This window comes from Nyctibius grandis, chromosome 8 (assembly GCF_013368605.1).
Source record: "Nyctibius grandis isolate bNycGra1 chromosome 8, bNycGra1.pri, whole genome shotgun sequence".
Classification (NCBI taxonomy): Eukaryota; Metazoa; Chordata; class Aves; order Nyctibiiformes; family Nyctibiidae; genus Nyctibius; species Nyctibius grandis.
The window spans coordinates 11354614-11376178 of NC_090665.1; the positions used below are offsets into that span (position 1 = coordinate 11354614).

General features: G+C 44.1%; 3 protein-coding genes across 8 annotated transcripts in view; 1 reads left to right on the forward strand and 2 right to left on the reverse strand.

Annotated features, from left to right (window-relative positions):
• The window catches only part of RPL35A (ribosomal protein L35a), a 130757-nt gene that overhangs the window by 95451 nt on the left and 13741 nt on the right, over positions 1-21565 (reverse strand). The window lies entirely within an intron of this gene.
• Positions 809-15357, reverse strand: FYTTD1 (forty-two-three domain containing 1). Its single transcript, XM_068406391.1, has 9 exons — positions 15186-15357; positions 11747-11878; positions 8753-8898; positions 7869-7981; positions 6924-7020; positions 5821-5882; positions 4904-4978; positions 3958-4084; positions 809-2868 (listed from the first exon to the last, which is right to left on the reverse strand). The coding sequence occupies exons 1-9, from the start codon at positions 15286-15288 to the stop codon at positions 2773-2775; spliced, it is 951 nt and encodes a 316-aa protein (XP_068262492.1). The 5' UTR covers positions 15289-15357; the 3' UTR covers positions 809-2772.
• The window catches only part of RUBCN (rubicon autophagy regulator), a 32687-nt gene continuing 26594 nt past the window's right edge, over positions 15473-21565 (forward strand). For 2 of the 6 annotated variants that reach the window (XM_068405696.1, XM_068405698.1), the window contains exon 1: positions 20377-20456. Coding sequence is in view for 2 of the 6 variants with exons in the window: in XM_068405694.1 (XP_068261795.1) it covers positions 20419-20456 (38 nt within the window). In the remaining 4 variants the exon portion in view is untranslated. Of the gene's footprint in view, positions 15529-20375; positions 20457-21565 lie in introns of those variants that run through there. The other 4 variants (XM_068405694.1, XM_068405695.1, XM_068405700.1 and 1 more) reach the window with 3 other exon arrangements.

A 21565-nucleotide genomic window follows, 5' to 3' on the forward strand; every position in this document is an offset into this window, starting at 1 on the left:
AAACCACCGAGAAAACGCACATATCTGAACTAGGTGGAAAAAGTACCAGCTGCTTCATGGTTTTTTTTTCCTTGATGTCATCAGGCCTTAAATGGTCGCACTCTTTACGATGTCCGAATAAACGCCAGTCGTGCTCTGGGAAAGCCCCGATCTGCCGCTGATGCCGGGACTGCTGCGTGTCTGCACGCTGCCCGAAGCTGGCAACCATACAGGCTTGAGCTGGCAATGAAGCACAAAGCCTGTAGACAGTCAGGTGCCAAGGCACTCACCATGCTCAACACCTTATCAGATATAGGTCCAGGCAGTATTTTTCTCCTGCACCACCAATTAATAGCAGCACTTCCACTGCTTACACAGCCTGCTGCCAGCATTGCGCTGGAAAACACGACCACGGCCATTTATCAGGGTGTTCACGCTGATCCTGTAACACAAGGTGTAGATTATAGTGACTTCTCGCCAGCAAGACATGTCACAGCAACATGAAAACCAGTGCTTGGGCTGACAGATTAAGGGATCTGGTACTATAATCACACCAAACCTCTAAATTAGATGGTGCTACTGAAAGATACATTAATGGCTGACACATTTAAATGCAAGTGAGCTTATACAGTGCCACTCCAAGCAGTGCTTAATCTTCAGGATATTAAGCTGGGCAACGAATACAAGCGGTGTCTAAATTAGGCTGTTTTTTGGTATATTCTTCAGAACATTTAATAAGAATTTAATCATTAAGAACCCCTTGAAGGATATCAGAAAATTCATATAACCAATATATTGCCCAGGTGGTTATAACAGGAACAAGACAGTATGAAACCTGTAAGTTTTTATTTAAAAAAAAAATTAACAGCTTCAGAATAGATCAAATGTAATAACTTCTCCAAAAAATACCAAAAGGTACAGTGTAAAGCGTCTTCTCATTAAATACAAACTAGCATTTTTTGATGCATTGCATCAATGTTTTGCATCTATGTTGATGCAAAGGAATTTTTTTTGTTGCATCCTGGCACATGGAAAATGTATACACTGAAACAGGATGACTGACAACACTTTTATCTATTCAAATTCTAACAGTGGGATATTCTTTCAAAAAAAAAAATCCTACTAGTAATAAAGGAAAAAAACCTTAACACCATTACATTTAGTTTGCTTCTGCTAAGGTATATTTTTCAACATTAAAAATAAGGGTTTAAGTACTATATAGTAGTACTCAAGGATGCACTCTGACTTTAAAACTGCTATACGAGCAAAAGGCCTTCTACTGTCAAATGCTCTTCAATGTTGAAGTTCCCAGTAAATGCTAGTTAACTGGGAATTTGAGATAAAAAGGCAAGGAAACCAACTCTGTAAGAAGTCAAATGTAAATTCTTCAAGAACAATAAAAGGAATTAAATCCACTTCAAACACCATAAACATTTCTGGATGCAGCAAGCCAATTATTCTTTTACCTGACTGTACCTAAATCTCATTGCTATAGAACAGTGTTAAGTTCATCAGTTCCTGGTGTGGAAGCAATTCTGAACACATGCCTCATTTTTAGGGATCATATAAATTCACATTGAGGATGCCCCAGTTATTACCATCCTGTAGATGCTGATGCACAAAGCTAACCTTAAAGCAAGTGACTACATGCTCCTACTTAATGCCTTACATATGCTGGCAAACTGAGGGCTTTCCTCCAGCAACGTTCCCCAGTTTCAGCCAATTTCAAGGTGTCTGACCACTTCTGATCAGCTTCACATCTCACCTCTCTTTGGTATATACAAACAAGTGCCATTAGATTGCTCGCCTCCGGCTATTTTAAGAGCCAGAGAAAACCCTCTGGGGCAAGGTATGCAAGAGGAGGATCCTATGTCTGGGAGGGTAAGGAACTCTACCATACTACTGACTTCCTTGTGAACTCTTGTACTTATTCCTATGAAATTATTCCAAAATGTGAAGTTATTGCATTAAATTTGTGAAAAAAAACTTACAAAAAGAAATAGAAAGCAAAAGTTTAAGAAAAAATAGGACAGACATACTCCACGTACAGAGGTGGATGATGAACTTGAGCTATTTGTAATATAAATTACTCTCATATTGCCTGTGCAGTATTCCTCCAATATAAACTGGACCACTTTTAAGGATAAGAGTAGAATAGTCTCCATCCCAATTACATATTTTGGGTCTCAGCTAACAGCTTTATTTGTGAAAGTGAGGATGCAAAACATTTAGTTTTCAAGAAAGGAAAAAAACTGAACTTCAAAAGCACAAAGAAGTACAATCAATGCTCCCATGAAAAATGCTGCTACATCACTACCAAAGTATTCATGGACTGAGGCTCTGTGCCAAACTGCAGTCCAAAGGAAAGTTCATAGGCAGTCCCTAAAGAACCCTAAAATGGGGTTTGTAATGAAACACTTACACAATCTTTACCTTAACAGAGGGGTCAAAGAACAGGTACTGAGCGCACTCAGAGAAAAAAAAACAACTTTAAAATTTGTGTTTGTGTTTTGGTTGCAAGATGAACCAGAATCAGTGTTTGTCATCAGCTGGGCAACAGAATCTTTTCCAACCAGGTGATGGTGTCATTCCAGTGGATCAGTTTCCCCACTTTCCCCCCCTCAGGGCATCATGTCTTTTAGCATTCAAAGTAAAAATAATAAAGATAGATAGGTCTGCCACCATCTTAGCAAGAAGTCTGGCGAATTTCAGTGACGTATACTGTATTCTTCTGCCCACTTTTATTTCAGTTTCTTAGGTAGGTGGGATCAGTGCTCACGTTCATCTGTCAGGTTAGCCCACTGTTACAAACCGGCTTCCTTTGTTCTGAGACAGCGCTGTTCTTTGCTCCTTCAGGATCCCAAAACGTTCGTTCAACGTCATCCCTGTCTGAAAAATAATTTCATCACAAACGTAAAAGATGTTAGGTTAATTTAATCAAAGTAATGGAGACAAGAATATTTTTTCCCTTATACTGTGCCATCACTTGACCTCACTTAGATTAAAAAAAAAGGCAGGTTTAATTTGATGTCATGATTTCCCACACCATTTAAAAATTAGATGGGACTACACATCAAGAGCTAGCATTTCTCAGAATTCATTAAGAATACACAGTACACAAGGTCAAGACTGAAAGTCTACTCAAAATACCCTAAGTTAAACTGAGGACAGACAGACTGAAAACGGGAACTTTCACCACACTCATTTCCCCAGACAGACTCTACGCAACTTCAACAAATGCAGCATTTTAACCATGGTAACGCAGGTTTCTTTCCAGTCCATCCAGTTGAGGCAGTAGACTGGAGTCCAAAAGTTCAATTAATTTTACAATATAGTAGTAGACTATTTTTGACATACTGCTTATTCATGGAAGGAATAAATCCAGACCGATGCACTGATCCCATGTAGTGTTCTACAGCTGGCAGTAAGAAGCTGATTACAAGAACAGCATCTAACTTTGTCACCCTGTAAGAATTCCTTCAATGATAGCACTAAGATGCCTGCATCATGTCCCCTGTCTTCATGAAACTTGTGAAAAATTGCTCATCTTTCAAGCCTTTACGTCATCACATTTGATTTTTTTTTTCCTAGATGCATAGCAAAAGTTGCCTTATAAATTCAGCTGTCAAGAGTTCCGTGCAGGTTACACAACTGAAAGCAGCTCATCCCTGAATTACACACAGTTGCTGATTCAAGCACAGCAGGAACACCAGAAGGCTTTTAGAAACATTCAACATTTTAAATCCCATTTAAAGCGTGTGGGCATGCAAGACATGAACTAGAGGAACAGGAACAGTGAGTTTAGTTACTTGCTTGAAGTTACATAGCAAGCTAGTGGAAGAACTGGAAGTGGAAACAAGAAGTAGTCACTAGTTCCCTCTTTCTGTCACTAGTGAGTCTAGGAGGAAAGTGCCTGCCTCACTGACTTTTATCTGCCTTGAAATTACTTGCACAGTTAAGGGAAGAAACTGCATTTACCTGTTTTCCAACACTATTAATATCAAACTGCAATGGAACCCCTTTGGGAATCTTCTTCTCTTCAGACTGGTCCCTCTTCATCAAGAATGGTGGCACAGGAGTACGAGTTAATCGTAATTTCTGGGAACTGTGAAAGAAGAATGTTACAAAGGACACAGTGAATATGTGTTTTATGCAATAAAGCCTTAATGATGATAGAGGCATGAATTTTTCATCAAGCCATTTAATCAGGCTGGCTGAATAGCTGGAGGGCACAAATTCAAGAAGGTAAAAGTCAGGCAGAACTATAAAAGGGTAGCATTTGTTATCAGACAGCAAGTGCCCCAGCAGGAAGCGATCTTATCTTTTATATCTCAGTCCTACTGAAAAACACATAATTCGTGGTTAATTATTCCCATAAATACAAAAAATAAAAATTGGTACAGTCTTCCTTACAGATAAAATGCTGCTAATGAAGAAAGCTACTCAAGAGATTTCTGAAGTAAAACACCTCATGAAACAACAGCACCATCAACTTCCCAAAGACAAATACAGCAATGCTTTCTTTCAGCACAACTCTAGCAGTATCTTTATGAATCAAGGAGGAACTATTACCATCACTCATCAACTAGATGCTCATTCATTTTCATTCAGATAGGGGAGGAAAACAGCTGCAATACAGTCTGATTTGGAAGAGTCAGACAAGGTGAAAATCTACCAGCCCACCACTCTTCAACTTTGTACACCACATCAAGCTCCTAACTGGCAGATGTCTTGTGAAATCCAGCTGTGGTATTATTCAAACACAGCTCAGAAGCACTCAGAAAGGGGCCAGATTTAAAAGTCTTCACAAGAAGCTGTGACCTTGAGGTCACCTGAAATACTACCTGCAAGGAACTTGCTAAATGTCTCAGAACAGTGATTTCAGTTATGTTAAGAACATTTCAGAACTTTTTTGAAAACTCACATTGGAGTTATGATTGCTCCTGGATTATCAATGGACACAGTCAGAATCCCTCCACTTGTGGTGGAAGTTCGCCATCTAGTTTGAAAAAACATAAATTACTTACAAAAACATAGCAGAAATTTCAGTACGTCCAAAACACTGGTTAGTAAAGAACGTACAAGCTTTCACAATACAGGCCAGTACAAAGACCACATGCAATCAAACAATCTACAAGAAGCTTCGCTATTGATTCTTGTACCTTTTACATCATCTAAACCTATTCAGGTGAGCGCTACATCCCATGCTGGCAAGGTGTACCAAGACTACAGCACTGACTGAAATGTTCACTTCTTTAAAACATTCCGTTTCCTTGCCACAGGTGCGGCCAAAATGGTCCTCACAGCAAATCAGAGAGGTGACAGACTGCAGGTCTGCGGCATACGCTGCTTACTCAGCCTGTTGTGTTAGCAACAAACAAGTTGCAAAGAGCCTAGCAGGCAGAGAATGATATGAGAAGAATACATAGGGGGAGAGCTGAGTGCCCACCTTGTGACCTGCCTTGCTTACTTCCAAACTGCTTTGTAGGCTTATATGTATATTAAATAAAATGGAAATCACATCAAGAGCTCAGGAGAACATGACATTTGAATTTTTCTTCCAGTCTTATGCAGTATTCATGACTGGTAGAGATTAGTCTGATCCTTTGTAGCTACCACCTTCCCCCTCATTCCTGCAAGCGTCTTATGCAAACAAACTCCTCCTGGTTAAATTAGAAGGTAATGTAGGAAATAACTGAGAATAGGGGGAGGATCACTGTCACTAGGCTGATATACCTACAGAGGAAAAAAACCCCATTCAATTGTCACAGCCAGGAAGCCAGAACTAAACAGAGAATCATACGAGTAACCAAACTGAAGTTTTTCAAATTAAATACTTACTGACGAGTTCTCTTTACTGTCTGATTATCAAGATCATCTGTTGACTGCACTTGGGCCTGCACCTGAAAACACACCGATACAGACATTGGATCTGAATACTGTTTCAATTCCTGTTGTAGCAGATGGCAATACAGAAGTTCAGAAACATAAGTTTAAAGCTGTTTGTACACTGTGGACAAACAAGGTTGTACTTTTAGAGGGACTTCAAAGATAACTATCCTATTACCTTTGTAAGACATTGGAAAGAAATTACTTTAAGAGCACAAAATGATTTAAACAAAGTTGTCAGTGACGGTAACTTAACCAATAAAGAGATGGAAACATTTTTGAGGCCTATGTCGACAAACACACACTACCAAGATACACCAAACTGTTACCAGGCCAGCCAGAAAAACCTGGCTAGTTCCTAACGTGATAAATGTTAACATACATAATATCCAATAAGCCACTAAATCCCACTGCTGTTTTAAAGGACTTCGGTTTTGTTTTTCTTCCTCCTGATCCTGTCTGTAATTCTGCAATACATGTGGATGGAAGACAGCAGCTACCTACAGTCACAACGATGGCAGATGTAGAATGAAGGCACAAAAGAAAACTGAGAACACCACTATCATTCCCTGCACACTCTCTATCTCTTGATCTTACTCAAAATAACTAAAAAATCCTTAAGTAACTAAAATAACTTAAATAACTGAAATAAATAACCCCAAAATAGAAAAAAACACCCCATAATCAGTTTCTAAAACATGTTTCTGCTCTATCCTTCACCCAAAGGCAACTTCTGAAAGCTGCACAGTGCTTTCTAGCATTTACTCTTAAAAGGAAAAATTAATACCTTGCAACTACCCTCAAACACTCTGACAAGTTCCATGCCCCTGCTCTGAACAGCCCAGCTACACTGGAACAGGAAACGAGACTCAATGGGTTACAGTAACTGGAAGAGGACAAGCACATTTCCCTAGAAGAACCCATGCCTATTTCCCAGTTCACATGAAGTTTCTACTCAGATCGGATATTTGAAGTTGAGTCATTAATATCAGTGTTATAGGCTAGCTTAAAACCCGTGGCAAAATTTTGTTGCTGTTTTGAGCAATTTTTATTACCTTCAGGCCCCTTCTAAACAAGAAAGTTGCTTGACGAGTGTCTTTCTGCTGATTTAGTTTGTTCCCAATTCTGGCAAAAGTTGATGGCATGTTATTCCTGTAATATTTATTAAAATATAGTTGTCAAAGGCTCCACAAATAACATCTTAGAGAGACCACTATGAAAGTCAGGAAAGTGCCCAATACATCCCTAATCCCAACACATCCCTCCAATGCTGCCTCTTTGAGGCTGGACATTTCAGTTGCTTCTCATCTACTAGGAACAAAATACATTACCTATAAATGGAGAAATCACTTCTGTTACATAGAAGCTTAGCAATCCTACGTCACAGGACAGCATGGTTATTACTTTTGCTTTTTTACTTTGCTCAGTATCCTCCAGCACTTTAAACATCACTGATTAGATGAAAAAAAAGGATCAGCCTTGATATGTATAAAGACAGTTTGTCTACGGCTTCCACAATAGAGTCACATAGTGAAAATTTTCATCATGGAGACCAATTAAGATGCAGTTCTTAACAGACATGTTAATTCCAGCACAAATAAAACATGCAATAGCTTGCATGAAACTGAAGATGGCACTAGCTTCCACAAAGGCATTTTATTCAGAAGCTCACTAAACCATGGCTGTCACTTCAAAACTACTGAAATCCACATTGTCCATTTCCATATAGGCTGCCTGTGATTTAAATGAAGGCAGAATACCAGGTGCTCACAAACGAGGTACTTCCCAAGTGCTCCACAGAGTAATAAATATCTGGCTTTGTATCAAGACCACGTTTGTCTCATGCTTGGCTTCCAGATTTGTAGAACTTCATACACGATAGTCCTGACCGTATTACTACAGCCAGTACCTACCGTCTTCTTTTGGGCTCAGTCCTGTCAAACAAGACTCACTATGGGAAGTTGTCAAGAGGAGTTCAGAAAGCTGGCTTAGCATTTTACCTTCTGTTTAGCAGGGCAGGCCTCCTGAGGGCTGGAGCTTGTTTTCTCTGTATTTCAGATTGTCTTTGCAGGTTTGTCTTCTTTTTCAGAACTGGGTAATTCCGCTGTGCATTCTTAAGAAACAATAAATATATATAGCATATGCATACTGTATACACAAACATGTTTCCTTCAATTTCTGTTTACAAACTGCATATAGAATACAGTTGGCTTTGCCTACCTGTCCCAGTCTAGTATAATTTGAAAATATCTTCCACACTTTCATGAATTCTATATTCCCCTCATTACCAGGCAAAAAAAAAAAAGCAGATCTTAGCAGTTATTTTTTGATTACTGTATCTCCCTGAACTGACAAAATTACTGTTCTTCACAAATCCAAAAGTAATCCCCATTCTACAATACTTAATGAGATGGAGCAGGTAACAACACACTGGAGGAGTGCAGAAGAGGAAGCCTTAAGTAGGACTTAAGTATTTTGCAAAAACTTCCATTTTTGTAACAGGCACATGTTTCACACCTGCATGTCGGCTGAATCACTGGTTTGTAACAAAGCAATGCAAAGACAAGAAATCCCAGTAGGTGAGCTTTTATTGTAAAAATACAGTAACTACCCCCATACTTGCACAGAACATACTTCTGTACTTCAATTTTCATGACTTGCCACCCAATTAAGTGATAAAAAACCTTTCAAACCTAGTTATTAACCACGCCCCTCAAAACAAACAAGAACTCAGCTAACAGATCCCCAAATTAACAAAAGGACAGATGTCTCCATTTTATATTTCAGCAGCACTGTTCTGAAGTCATTGTGTTTCATTTTTTAAATCTGTTCTTACCTGAACCTTGCAATTGGTTCTTCTTACCTGAAAAACTGCATTAATTACCTTCTCGCTAAGCGGCTGTCTGTTCAGAGGACTAATTCCTTTGCGTGAAGCCATTGCTTTCTTGGCTGCCAAGCCAGTTATAACTCCATAAGAACGCTTCTTCCCTGCTATCTTCTTTCTGCGTCCCAAATGATTTTTACCATAACCTGGAACAAGCATGAAGAGTTCAACAGTTCTTAGCTTCTCATACAGATCACAGTTTTGCTCTAGTTCACTGCACTAATTTCTGTTGAAAGTTTGTTATTTGACATGTCTACAGGGACAACTTAAGAGTCATTCTGGCATAGAGAACTAGCAAAATGCTCCAAAATGGAACTTCATCAAGTGCTGAATAATACAAAACCAAACCAAAATGATGACAAAAAAAGAAAGAAAAACAGCTCCCCACCCATTCAGCAAACTTTAAATTATCAGTTTAATTTAAAGGAAAAAAAAACAGAAAAAAACAACTTCAAAGCTCATTTATTTAGATCAGTGGTTCCCAAGACATGACTTAAAAAAAAAGAATAAACCAATTGGCTTACAAAACCATATTAAACAGTGTATGAATTACATCACATTTAAAGTGTTTTCAATTAGAAGTCTGCATGGCAGTCTGGATGAAACTGAGAATTGAAAACAGCCTTTGAATATAAAAGGCTTGTACGTCTGAGGTCTGTAGTATAAACATCTGAAATCTCCAGTTACAAGGGTTTGGTTAACCCTGTCTGGAGCCATTTAGCTTCATGCTATGAATACAGACCATGCTTCAGTTTTATCCCCAAGTATCATCTCTTTAGAACCTCAGACTGCAGGATAAATTTAAGACTAAGGAGTCTGCTCTACAGCAACAGACACATCTAGCTTTGACATATCTGACTTCATAGGGTCGATAATAAATCTCTGCTTCTTCATGAGACACGAGCCATCACATGAGGTAAGCCATCAATCAGAACCCAGCTTACATAAATTTGCTATGGAGAAACTGCTATATACCCACATTTTGGGATGGTTAACAAATGCTCTTCTTTTCAAGTAGAAAAGCTGAGAAACAGGGTTACTTGGGCTGAAAGGGACCTCATGAGCTCTCTGTACAACCTCAAAGTTAGCTCAGGCTGCACAGTTGCATTCTGTGTATCACCAAGGACAACTTTTATTTAAATGAACAATGTTCTTCTCTCTATTTCTCCCCTCAAAAGCTGAAAACAGTCCCAGCTCAAGTTCCGCACTTCTTTCTAAAGAGTTTGGCAGCCACTTCTAAAACCACAAGGAAATGATGCTGTTGATCATTTGTGGTTTCTGTAGCCGTCCACAAACAACAGAGGATTTGCTACTTATCAGAATAACTTCAATGGCAATAATAGAGAAGCAATAAATCTATTGGTCATAAGCTACCAATAACTAGAACGCTCAGAAGAACTATTTAATGATACCTTCTGCTCAAAAAACAATATAAAAGAGGTTTGCTTTCAATGGGAGAAAATATGTGGAGCTGTATAGGAGGGAGCAGTTAAAGCTATTCACAATGTTTCGACGTGTCATGAATCTGGCAATTCTGGGAAAAAAAAAAGTTTGCTTTCTCCTAGAACAAGGGCAGGCAAGGAGGCAAAGTTCCAAGAGAGAAAAGTAACTGCCAAGATGGTTATTTGGAGTTTTATATTTGCAGCTCAAGTTCCTCCTAAAATTCTAGATTCTAATACTTGCTTCTTTTGTGCCCTTTGGATCATAAACCATCGCATTTGACAACTGCGGTCATAAACAGAAGCCTACATGTTTGATAATCTACAACAAATTCACTTACTCTTTCACCTACACAAATATTTTTACACTTGGGCTGACTGATGTAAAATATTTTCCTGCACTGTCACCAATTTCCTAAAGACGCACAAATTAAGTAACACTGCTATGCTGGCCTGTATAAAAAGCAAAACTCCCCTGAGTCCTGAGCAACACAACATTCCACTGATCCCCAAAGGCATTTCTGTCTACAAGCTGCTGCTACAACAAATATTAAGCAATGACAAAGATAAAATGGGGATTGCTGTGAATACACCAGACAGATGTGTATTTGTTTTAAATGAATGCTACTAAACAAGAAATTGCATGTATTACCTTAAATACTTCATTAGCTTGGACTGAGGTGGTAAGCGTTCTGATTAGACAGTATTTTTCCATATTTTGATAATCCAGTGCTAAAAAGGTACTTTTCAAAATTAAACATAAGCAAAACCAGTCTATACTTCAAGCAGGTGCTAGGCCACATACTAGACTAAAACCTGGGAATCATTTTAGAATATGACTCCCATTTATGAAAAAAAAACCTGACAGTTACTCAGGGCATCTACAGTAAAGCTGTTATTGTGCATTCTTCCTCTCTTCACTCCCTGTCTATATGACTTTTTTTTTTCCACTTTTGTATTCCACTGTAAAAACATTGGCTTAAGAAGGCTGACAGGGTGCTTCCTTTGCATCCCAAGGTCTTAACAAGAAAAGCTGACTCAGACACTCTGCACTATCCATTTCTATATCCCAGAGGCAGCATTACAGTCTGCAGTAACAGCTGTTTTGGGGAGGGCTACTAGGAGAATTCTACCTAGCAAATATAAATATGCTGGCTCTTTTGCACAAAGCTCTGAGCTCTGGCAAGGCCTCCACATTTCCCAATATACAGGCTTTGGCATAAGCACTCTTTCTATCCATGTCTGAGAAGGGATAAAGTATGAACACAATTTCCAAAATTAAAATAAATTTAAAAAATCAGAAAGCAAGCCAATCCTTCCTTGAGTCAAATAGAGTCCATCAAGCACCTAAGCTCCTTGTTGGCCAAACGTGTCAATGACTTTCTCACACTGAATCAAAACCACACATAAATGGATCACAAAGAACTGAATTATAATCAAAACTGTATATGACACTATTTGAAAGACACCTGAATTGACCATACATTTTCATTAGGTTACATTTCAGCTCAAAAAAAAAATATTGCACAACCCACATTGTGTTTGACTTACACACCTTTCTGCTGTTGGATTCCCCACTTGGAGCCTGGTGTCCTGAACTGTCGAGTTCGATTCTGCTGAAGCCCTCTTTTCATTTTGGGGGAATACTGTTTTCTCTCTTCTTTCTTGTTCAGTTTAATTATATCATCTGTAAGCAGAAAATAAAAAAGAAAGATTTGACACATTGCAGACAGATTCTACTCCTGAAGAAAACACCCTGCCAGGCTGGAGTCATGAGAAACAGACCAGTCGATCTTGCAAAGCCAGAACATAAAAATTAAGGTTCCAGAAATATCTCTAAAAAACATCCAGTCCCTGTTAGTCTTACAGTACTTTCTTTATAATATAATGCCCTAGACAAAGAGAAGCAGTTGCATACATCCAGAACATCCAAGAGACTTGAAAGATCGTGGCATTCAGCCCAGCATGAAATCTTAAATTGAATGACTACATTAGTTTTTGTATACCATTAGAGAGAAGGTAATCCCACCACCAACAGGCTCTGCAGATTCCAGACAAAATGTCAATTCAAGCCTTAGTTCTTTCATCCTAAGTTGCTTAAGAAAAATCACACAGGAAGAACTCAGTCTATCAATTATCTTCACGCGTTCACTGAGGTTGAGATGATGGGGAAAAAAGCAAGCAAGACTTCTCTCCCCAGGTATCTGCAATCCAAACCAATCATCTTATCTATTGTCCAGGGAAACAAATTATTAATTGGTTTAAGAACATGCATAAGATAATAAACTCATGAAAAGCAAACAGCAGGTCTGTCAAGTGCAAATCATGCCACACCACTTTGGTTTCCTTCACTGATCTGGTAGCTGGCTCAGGAGATAAGAGTAAAGCAATAGATGTGGCATTCTTTTGACTGTTAGCTTGTTTCCAAAAACACCATAAAGGAAAACCTCAGATTATGTTTACTGCATCTGGATCAGGAGAGTACAACTGATAAAAATGGTATGTTTCAACAGGGAGCTACCACAAACACACAGACATCCTTTTTTGAGTCGGGGAGAAATAGGAACGGGGTTACTGTGTTTAACAGAGTTCAAATAGACTTGGATGAGGCAGAACAGAGAAAACCGCATAAAAAAAAAGAAAATTAAAAACCCACAAGATTATTATCCAATGTTTTGTACCCTGCTGAAGTTAAAGCTAAGAGAAAATCAGCTTATTTTGCTGCAAAAATGACTGAATATTCAGAAAAAATCTACTAGGATAAGGAATACAGATAGAGGTCACTCAGGGTTTGATTTCTTCAGAATATTCTTTACCAAAGGGATCATTCCTAGAGCAAGGATTCCCAAACTACCCTTTTTACATGACGAAGGAAACCAAAGCCACTTCAAATGGCAACAGCAGTACTCAATCAGGAGCATTATTTGAACTTAGGACCACTAAAAAAATCGATGTTCAACAAAAAGTAAAACTTCCAAAACTGTTAGAGCAGAATATGTAGTTCTGTGTAATGGCTGCTGCCATTCCTACGTACCTGTGATACAAAACCACCATGTTCAAAGAGCACGGATTCGTGCTTCACAGTTCATCTGCTCTGCCTTAAATGCCATTTTTGCAAGTTAGTTGTTGCTGCACACAGGGTTACAAGTTTTTAAATATAAGAATGTACACGTCAGCTATTCTCTTACTTGGGCAAAGGATATCTTGCACTTTATACGTGTTAGATGAGACACGCTGAAACATTCTCCTATCTTGGCCTGAGATCAGAGATCAAAACTATAGCCAGAACAGCAGAATAATCTGGGAACATTATCAAACTGGAAGTTTAGCTTTACGTTAGTTGCACATAACACACTAGCAACAACAAGTTTAATCTTTATTACTACATGAGAAAATACTCAACATTAAGATCTAGATCTTGAGATTTCCTAGATTAATGTTGTGTCACTTTTTTTGATATCACGACAGATATGGGATTGAATCTTATCTTTGTTTTCACCAGACCAGAACTTTGACTTAGCGACTGTAGGTGTGGATGACACTGTTCTCAGGCAAATTACCCTTGAGAGGAAACAAGCTGAGGGGCACACCCACTCACAACAGCTTCTTAAACAAAACGTCACTGTGACACCACAACAGTCCTTTGCAATCTGCTATTACTCAATGTCCACGACACGTAGCAGTGTCTAACTGAAAGGTTAATTTGGTCAAGTGAGAAACATTAGAATATATGAAAGTAGAACTAGCCACTCAGAATCAATAACTATTAATCTCAGTAACCTTGGAAATAAAAATTCAGTGTGCTATAAGTAAAAATAGATTTATAGATTTATATGAATGCTGTAATGCTACTCCACATTCAGACAAACTCTAAACATCAGTTCACTAGTTATCTCCATTGCCAAAACAAAGAACTCCACTGGATCATTTACAGAAGGAAAAATTGTACAAATCATCTTATTTTAAGGCAGTCCACAAAGGCCGAGTCTACCGTTAACATTCTAGTTCAGATCGTGATTTAACTTTTTAAAGCAAGTCTCCTGATAGTACCTATCTACCATGCTCTGGTAGCGTCATGAAGCAGTCTTGGAGTGTACAAAACCAATTTTTTTTAATAAAACTAAACTGGAAGATGCACTTCGAGAACACCCCAAATGTGTCCCAAGCTGTTAAGGGGACTCTGCATAGGACGAGAACTACTCTGAGATACCTCTTTGAAACACATATAGTGTGGACATCAGGTTCTCAGATACACTCGAGACACAGCTCTACAGATGTTGCTGTGCGACTTTCTAACACACACCCAATGGGAGGGCAGGGGAGAAAGGGGTAGATTGTCACAGGAAACTACGTGGTAGAGACAACCATCACGCTGGATCTGACTGGGAAGTGCTGCAGAGGGGTTACAAAGGAGACTTGCCATGACCGACTTCCAAACCTGGGAAGGAAAAAAGGCAAGGCCGGCCGAGCTGCAACCTAACCGCCCCCGCCCCTGCAATTACGAGCCCTGGGACGCTCCCCCAGGGCCACCCACAAAGGCCCCGGGCACCGCAGGCCTGACTGGTGCCAAAGGCACGCAGCGCCCCGGTCGTCGGCCTGCTCCGGACACCCAGATGGAACAAAGGGGACCCACCCCGCTGAACCCGGCCCCCCCTAGCTAGGGACAGCGACCGCCCGGGCCCAGAGCCCTGGGAGCCCCGCTGCCCCCGGGGATACAACCGGGCCTCCCCTCCCCGCCACGACGGGCCCGCAGGCCCCCGAAGCCCTCGCATCCCGCCCCCCGCCGCGCTCTAGCTGTGGTAGGGTCCTGCCCCCCCGCCCCGCGAGACTTGGCGCAGGCCGCCTCCCTACGCCCCGCGTTGGTTCCGCCCGCGCCGGTGCCCGGCAAAGCCCGTTGGTTCGTTCCGCGCCTCCCCCCCGGCCCTAGCACTTGGTTCAGCCCGCGCCCCTCCACCCTGTCCCCCACAGCGGCGGGCCCGAGGCGCTCTCCTCACCGAGGGACATGTCGATCTTCTCCAGGCTGTCGCTGCTGCCGTTCCGGGCCCCCGCCGTAGCCGAAGAACCCGAAAGCGGCACCGCAGCCCCAAACCCGCTCATGGCTGCCCGCAGGACCACCGCCGCCTCCCCTCACCGCCTCAGCTAGCGGCCAGCGCGCATGCGCTGGGCGCGGCCGCGCATGCGCCGCAGCCGTCCCCACCCCGGCACCTTGCGCATGCGCAGTAACCTCTCCTCGCCCCTGGAGCAGACGCCTGCGCCGAGGAGAGGAGCTGCGTCCCCTCTGCCACCCCCTCCCGCTCGGGAACTGGCGCGCTGCCCCCTGCCGGCCGGGAGGAGCAGGTACAGCGGGGGCGGGAGGGGTCCGGGCGGGGGGCGTCCCGGCCCTGTCCCCCCGCGTCGCCTTTGGAGCTGCCGCCCCCGGCACCTGCACTGCCGCGGGGACAGCGGGTGTCCTTGGGAAGGGTGAGGGCCGTCCTGCCACATGGGCCTGGGGCGAGGGGGGCCGGGGAGCGGCGGGCGGCGCTGGGAAGCAAGGCTGGTGGTGGCGGGGCGCCGGTGCGGCCGGGGGCTGGGGGGACAGGGCGGTTGTGCCGCAGGGCGCGGAGCCAGGGGCTGGCCGAGAGCTGAGTGACTGCGGAGGGGCTGCGGGGTAGGGGAAGGGTGCTCGGCTGAGCAGCTGAACGCGAGATGGCTTTGCCTGCGACCCCCGTGCAATGAAGAGAAAGAACCTGTTCTGTAAACAGCCGAACCAACGCAGGGTGGTTTCCAACAGAATTATGCCTCCAGACGTCAAACAGCAGGGTTCAAACTAGGTTCCTATTTCAAAATATCATGTTAGGCTTAAAATTGCTATTTAAAAACAAAACAGTATTACCACTGACGTTCTGTTTTCTTTGGGTTCTTTTCAGAGTTGTTATCTTCTCCAGCTCTTGGTCAGAATCCCATGATTCAGAAATTCAGAAGAGAAATTAACAATTTGGTTTTTGAACAAGGAATCTAGTGAAGCCTTTTCCCCCGCCCCCGTGCATTTGCATTCTTTGGAGCTGTGTGTATTGTTGGTGGGTCAACAGTACACACGTACCTAGTGGTCAGCCTGCTGCTGCTGCAGGAGTTGTAACAGGGCTGGGATATACCTCTGTTTTACACAGCGGCACTTCCTTCATTTGCCACTCTCTTTATTAAGTTTCAGAGATGATAATTATCTTTGAAATCTCTACATTTTGCTCACAGTTGGTTGAAATTGGTCAGTGAATTCCAGAGGTAGTAAAGGAAGGAGCAGATGGGCAGATGTGATCGCAGAGGCTGGACTTCCTTCAGAAACCAGGCAGTAAATGCTGAAAGGAAAACCCGTACCAATTTCTCCCGCTCACAATGGTCACCAGGCATTACGGTCCACATCCCCCGAGGGTTCTCTGGGAGCTGTGCTGAAGCTGCCATTCAAAAGTTGACCTGCCTTGGCCTTCAGTAGGCTTTGCAATGTGACCAAAGGATAGCTTGTTTTAGGGTTTGACTGACTGCCTCCAGAGAGGGGGAGCTCCGTACCAAGACTCCAGGGACTATGTTGCAAACACACTTGGGCAGGAATAAATATTTCCATACGCACAACCTCCTCCTTGCAGTAGGAACACTCCCACGTTTCACTAACTGCGCACATACTCCGTATGCTCGTTTGCTAAAATAAATACTCTGTGGCAAACGCAGTATCCTCAGCACCCAACACACAACTAACTCTGCATGTGTGTAATCCCTGGCACAGCTCTGTCCTCCTGTGCTGGGAGGCACCTGCACCTAAATATCACCCAGGCCTTTGCCCCCTTCCCGCAGAACTGGAGAGCTTGCTAGGAGTATTATCGTGAAAAGCAAGAAAGAGGAGAGAGTTGAGGCTTTCTGGCCTCTGTCCGCTACTACCCATTGTTGACAAGGCCTTGTTCTCTCCATTTATGCTCTTTATGCATCCCTTGCCTTTTAAAATAAAGCTGATAACGTGCTCCTGGATGTTCCTCTTGCTGCTTTCTACTGGCTAGAAAAGAATGGATCACTTGCTGTCATAGGACATCTTCAGCTAGTCAGAGATTTTCCCTTCGAGCAGGAGGAGCTCATGACCATGGTGCTGGAGGCTGTGAGTTCCACCCCATTTTCTGCTCTGTGTTCTCCATGTGCTGCATAACTTCGGACATGGAGTCGTGGAGCCACAGATCTGATAATTTATGCATTTTCCTCCAGATGACAAGTGGGATTTGATGACAAGTGGGACTTGAGGTTCTTAAAGTCAGGCTACATTTCTAAAGGGAAGATGCTATTGCCAGACGACCAATAAATACTAATAATAGAGGTGTCAAATAAAAGATGTATTTTTAAAAAAAAATTAAAACCAAATTCTGTGATGCTATAGGGTGCAGCTCCATCTGGTGACTGTGTCACACTGATAAACAAATGCTCTGTTTACCCAAAACAAATATGCTACCTGCAAAGGTGGCAGATGCTGCCTGCCCTCGTGACAGGTGGAAATCAGACAAAATCCAGATTGTACCACATCCATGGGTTGCATTTATTATCCAAACAGGACACCAGCTGTCTGCTCCTCAGCACAACAGAAAACCAAGCACAAGTTCTGATCCTGCAGAGTATTTTTCTGCTGTCTTCAAAATGGATGAAATGCTGTGGGGATCATGGAGGCAACTGTGCAAACATCAGCTCTTGGTTTTCTGTCTGGCTCTTGGGATTGTGTCAGCATCTAGCCAAGTGACAAAGCTTCCCTGTGGCATTGACAGTTATAAAGAACTAGTCCTTTAACTGTATAAAGTACTGTATGACTGCAGCCCTGCTGAGTTTGTATGCACTGTAAGAAGACAGTGTGTTTAAAGCATCCACAGGCTGTAGTAAATGTTGGGGCTGGTTCTTTCTTGGGCCTTTCCCAGACTCTTCCTGAGCACCAGTTGTCTCGGTACACTGTGGAGGAATTGCAGACCAGCTGTTACTTGCTGAACATCCTAGCTGAAATTCCTGGGAGGAGATGTTAAAATTACCAAGCAGAAACCACACCCAAAGAATTGGGTACTAAATGCACTCATAGATTTAAAGGCAGAGGGGACCATCTAGTCCAAGCTCTATGTCGTGAGTTGTGGCATATCACACCTCCATTGATCCCAGAAACAGCTGAGCTATCCAAGTGCATCTTCCAAATGAGGTCTCTGCTTCCCCAGGGGCACAGGCACTATCCCTATTAAAAACAGCTTCCTATTCCTCACATGAAATTGTCTGTCATCTACCAATAACTTCCAATTCTGCTTTCTCTGTGAGGTACTTTCAATAAGTAAAGAACATTGAGTGGATACCTGACTTCATGTCACCCAAAGCTTCCCCAAACAGCAATCAGGTCTGTGAGATTCCAAATTCTGCTACTGTACAGCAAAAGGGTACATATACGCTCTCATATGTTTACAATTGTTGACCTCTGTTGGCACTCCTCAAATTTACACTGGAGGATTAATCTCCAGTTCAGCCTCAGCACGGTCCCAGAAGCTAACACATCTGTGTCTGACTACAGGCTCTGTGTGATCAGGCTTATTTTTGATGGAATGATTTTTTATATGCTCTCTAAACCGACATGGGCATTGACAATAGTTAAGTAAACAGTGTCTGTAAGTAACACATGCAAAACAACATAATGAAGCAGGGGAAAAGGAAAGATTTTTCTGAAGAAAAGAAATTAAAAAAACTCACTGTTAAGCAACATCCAGGCTATTTCTGACTTCTGGAGCTAGAAGAATCTTGTAATTCCTGATTTAGGAGCTAAATTACATCTGTCAGCTTCATCTGCATGCTCCATTTCACCAGGCATGGTCATCTAATGATGATCACAATAGTCTTGATGACTTGATTTTCTCCAATATTTTTACTGTGAGAGTTGACACAGTCTGATGCCCCGATACCAAACATGCTGTGTACAGCCAGTGTTTTCAACCTGTGTGATCAGTGCAGTAGGCTCTATGCAAGAAAATTTCCGCCTGACTGACAAGCACACTGGAAGTTGTTGTTCCACACTTGTATACAATTACTATGTATGGGGAGTCCTAGTCTCTTAATTAAGTGCCTTCTGAAAAACATTTTGTTGTTGTTATTGCTTTAAGAATAGCAGTATAGAACCCTGTTCCGCCAATGCTGCTTAAGTACTGTACTGGTAAAATAAGCCACATAGAAAGTGTCATGTCAAGGGGTGTGTGTGTCTTCATGTACGCGGCGTCAGTGAGCAGCGTATATTTATCATTAAAAGTAACAGTTATAGGACATTTCCACTGTGCAAACAAGTACCTTTGGTTTCTGACGCATCAAACAACTCCAGAGACATAGCTGGGTTTTGTCTCCTGTAATAATTTGTCATTGACTCCTCTCAATCTGATGGCAGCAACATCACTTTTTCCTTTTTCAAGTTTTGTTTCACTGCTTTTTAGTGGAAAGTACCTAAAATTTGCAGAATTTTTCACATCCTCTTTACTGTGGGCAACAGAACAGAAACCTCTTTCCATTTCTGTGTCTCTGCTGGTACGTTCAGTGAGCTGTCCCTCACGGATGCATTGTTTATTTGGTTTTTTCCTTGCCATCACAATTGTCTCATCACCTCTGATGCTGGGTTTGGTGAGCGGTTATCTCAGCAATTACTGTGGTTTTACACTGTGGTGCAGCTAAACCCCAGCGCAAACACTTTACTCAGAGCGCTGGCAGTAACCCGGTTAGCAGCTCAACTTTTAGACGTTTTGTATCGCGTAGGGGCCCTACAGCAGCCAAAGCCACACACCTGTGCGTATGTGCCCAGAGGGGTGACGGCCGGCTGGAGGAGCCCGCAGCGGGGCCCGCCGGCCTCGCCCGCCCCGCTGGCAGCCATGCCTGACAGGAAACCTGAGGGCCTGTTGCTCCCTGCTCACGCAGGGCGTTGACTCACGGGGCATTAGCGCTGTGCAGGCGGCAGCAGGGCTGTCGAGAAGGCGGGAGGCACCGAGGGCAGCGCAAGGCTCAGACGTGGGAAACTAACGTGAAACGCCCGCCATGGCGGCCGGCCCCCGCCTCAGCGCGGGCGCGCGCGGGGCATGCCGGGAGCCGTAGTTCTCCCGCCGCGCGATGCATGTCGGGAGCTGTAGTTCGCGGCGGCCGGGCGGGGCGGGCGCTCGCTCCCACGTGACGGTGGCGCGGCGGCAGCGGGCGGCGGCGGGGCCGCGGCCGCGCGCGCCCGGGATGGAGGTCGGGCCCCGGGAGGGGCGCGCGGAGAGCAGGTGGGGCGGCGCGCGGGGGGCACGGCGTGACACGGCGGGGGGCGCGTGCGTGGGGGCAGGACACGCCGGGGAGGTGCGAGTGTACCGGCGGACAGGGCCGGCGGGGAAGGCGTGACACGGGGGGGTGCGGGGGCACGGCACGCTGCTCCGCCTGCGTGTCCGTGCCGGGGGCGTGGGGGAGCGTGTGCGCTGGCACCAGGGGCGAGACACGCGTGGGGCAGGGTCCGGTGTGTGCACAGAGGGTGCACGCGTGGGGTAACGGGGTGTGTGTGCAAGTTACCGAGGACACGGCGGGGAGCACGGGGTCTGCGTGCAAGAACACGCGTGGCAGCGGTGCTGGTGTGCGCCTGGTGCCTGGGAAGCGCTGGGGGTGCCCCTGGGGAGCCCGTGTCCTGTGTGTGTGGGAGTGCGTGGCGGGGGTGTGCACACGCATCACCAGGGCACGGACGGGGGTACCTGGGGGCAATCTGGGAGGAAGCAAACCCCCCGTGCCGGGGGGATCGGTGCTTGCAGAGCGTGCCGGCTGCCACGGTCCCTCGTGGGGACACAGCACGCGGTGAGGTGGGCTGTTGGAGAGGTGTCACCCACCCGGGGCCAGCGCATCGCTCTGCTCCCTGCCCTGGGCAAGTGTCTCGGCCACTGGAGGGGTAGTGGTGGCCACAGACGTGTGCCCTCCGCACCCGATGCTCTGCCTCCGCTGTGGTGGAGACAGCAACTCTGCATCGGCCGTGGCGGGGATGGCGGCTGCCCAGCCTCTGCCTCACACACGTCATGCTTAGGGGTGAAACCGTCCCACCCCGATGCTACGCTGCCTTTCCAGTGGCTCTGCAGCTTTCGGGTTGTGTCCCCTTACCGTCCTGGCAGTTGGGTGCATCGCCCCTTCTAGGTGCTGAAAAGAAATCTTCAGCTTCTCTTTATTTCTGAAGGCGAGGCCCTGTGCCTGCACGTGGCTGGCGGTGAGGACAGCCATGCTGCGGTGGCTTCGTCTGCGTGGTCTTCGTTTGCACTTTAGGCATGGTTTTTCTTGTTAGCCTTTACAAATGCAGCGGAGGCTGTTCCCTGGAGGTGTTGTGATGACGAGTTCTGTTTACTTCAGGGTTTTGCATGTC

Coding starts and splice junctions, on each gene's coding strand:
- FYTTD1 (XM_068406391.1), bottom strand. CDS start 15,288: ATGAGCGGGTTTGGGGCTGCGGTGCCGCTTTCGGGTTCTTCGGCTACG. Junction 8,899..11,746: donor GGGAATCCAACAGCAGAAAG/GTGTGTAAGTCA, acceptor TGCTTGTTCCAG/GTTATGGTAAAAATCATTTG. Junction 4,979..5,820: donor ACAGTAAAGAGAACTCGTCA/GTAAGTATTTAA, acceptor TTTTCAAACTAG/ATGGCGAACTTCCACCACAA.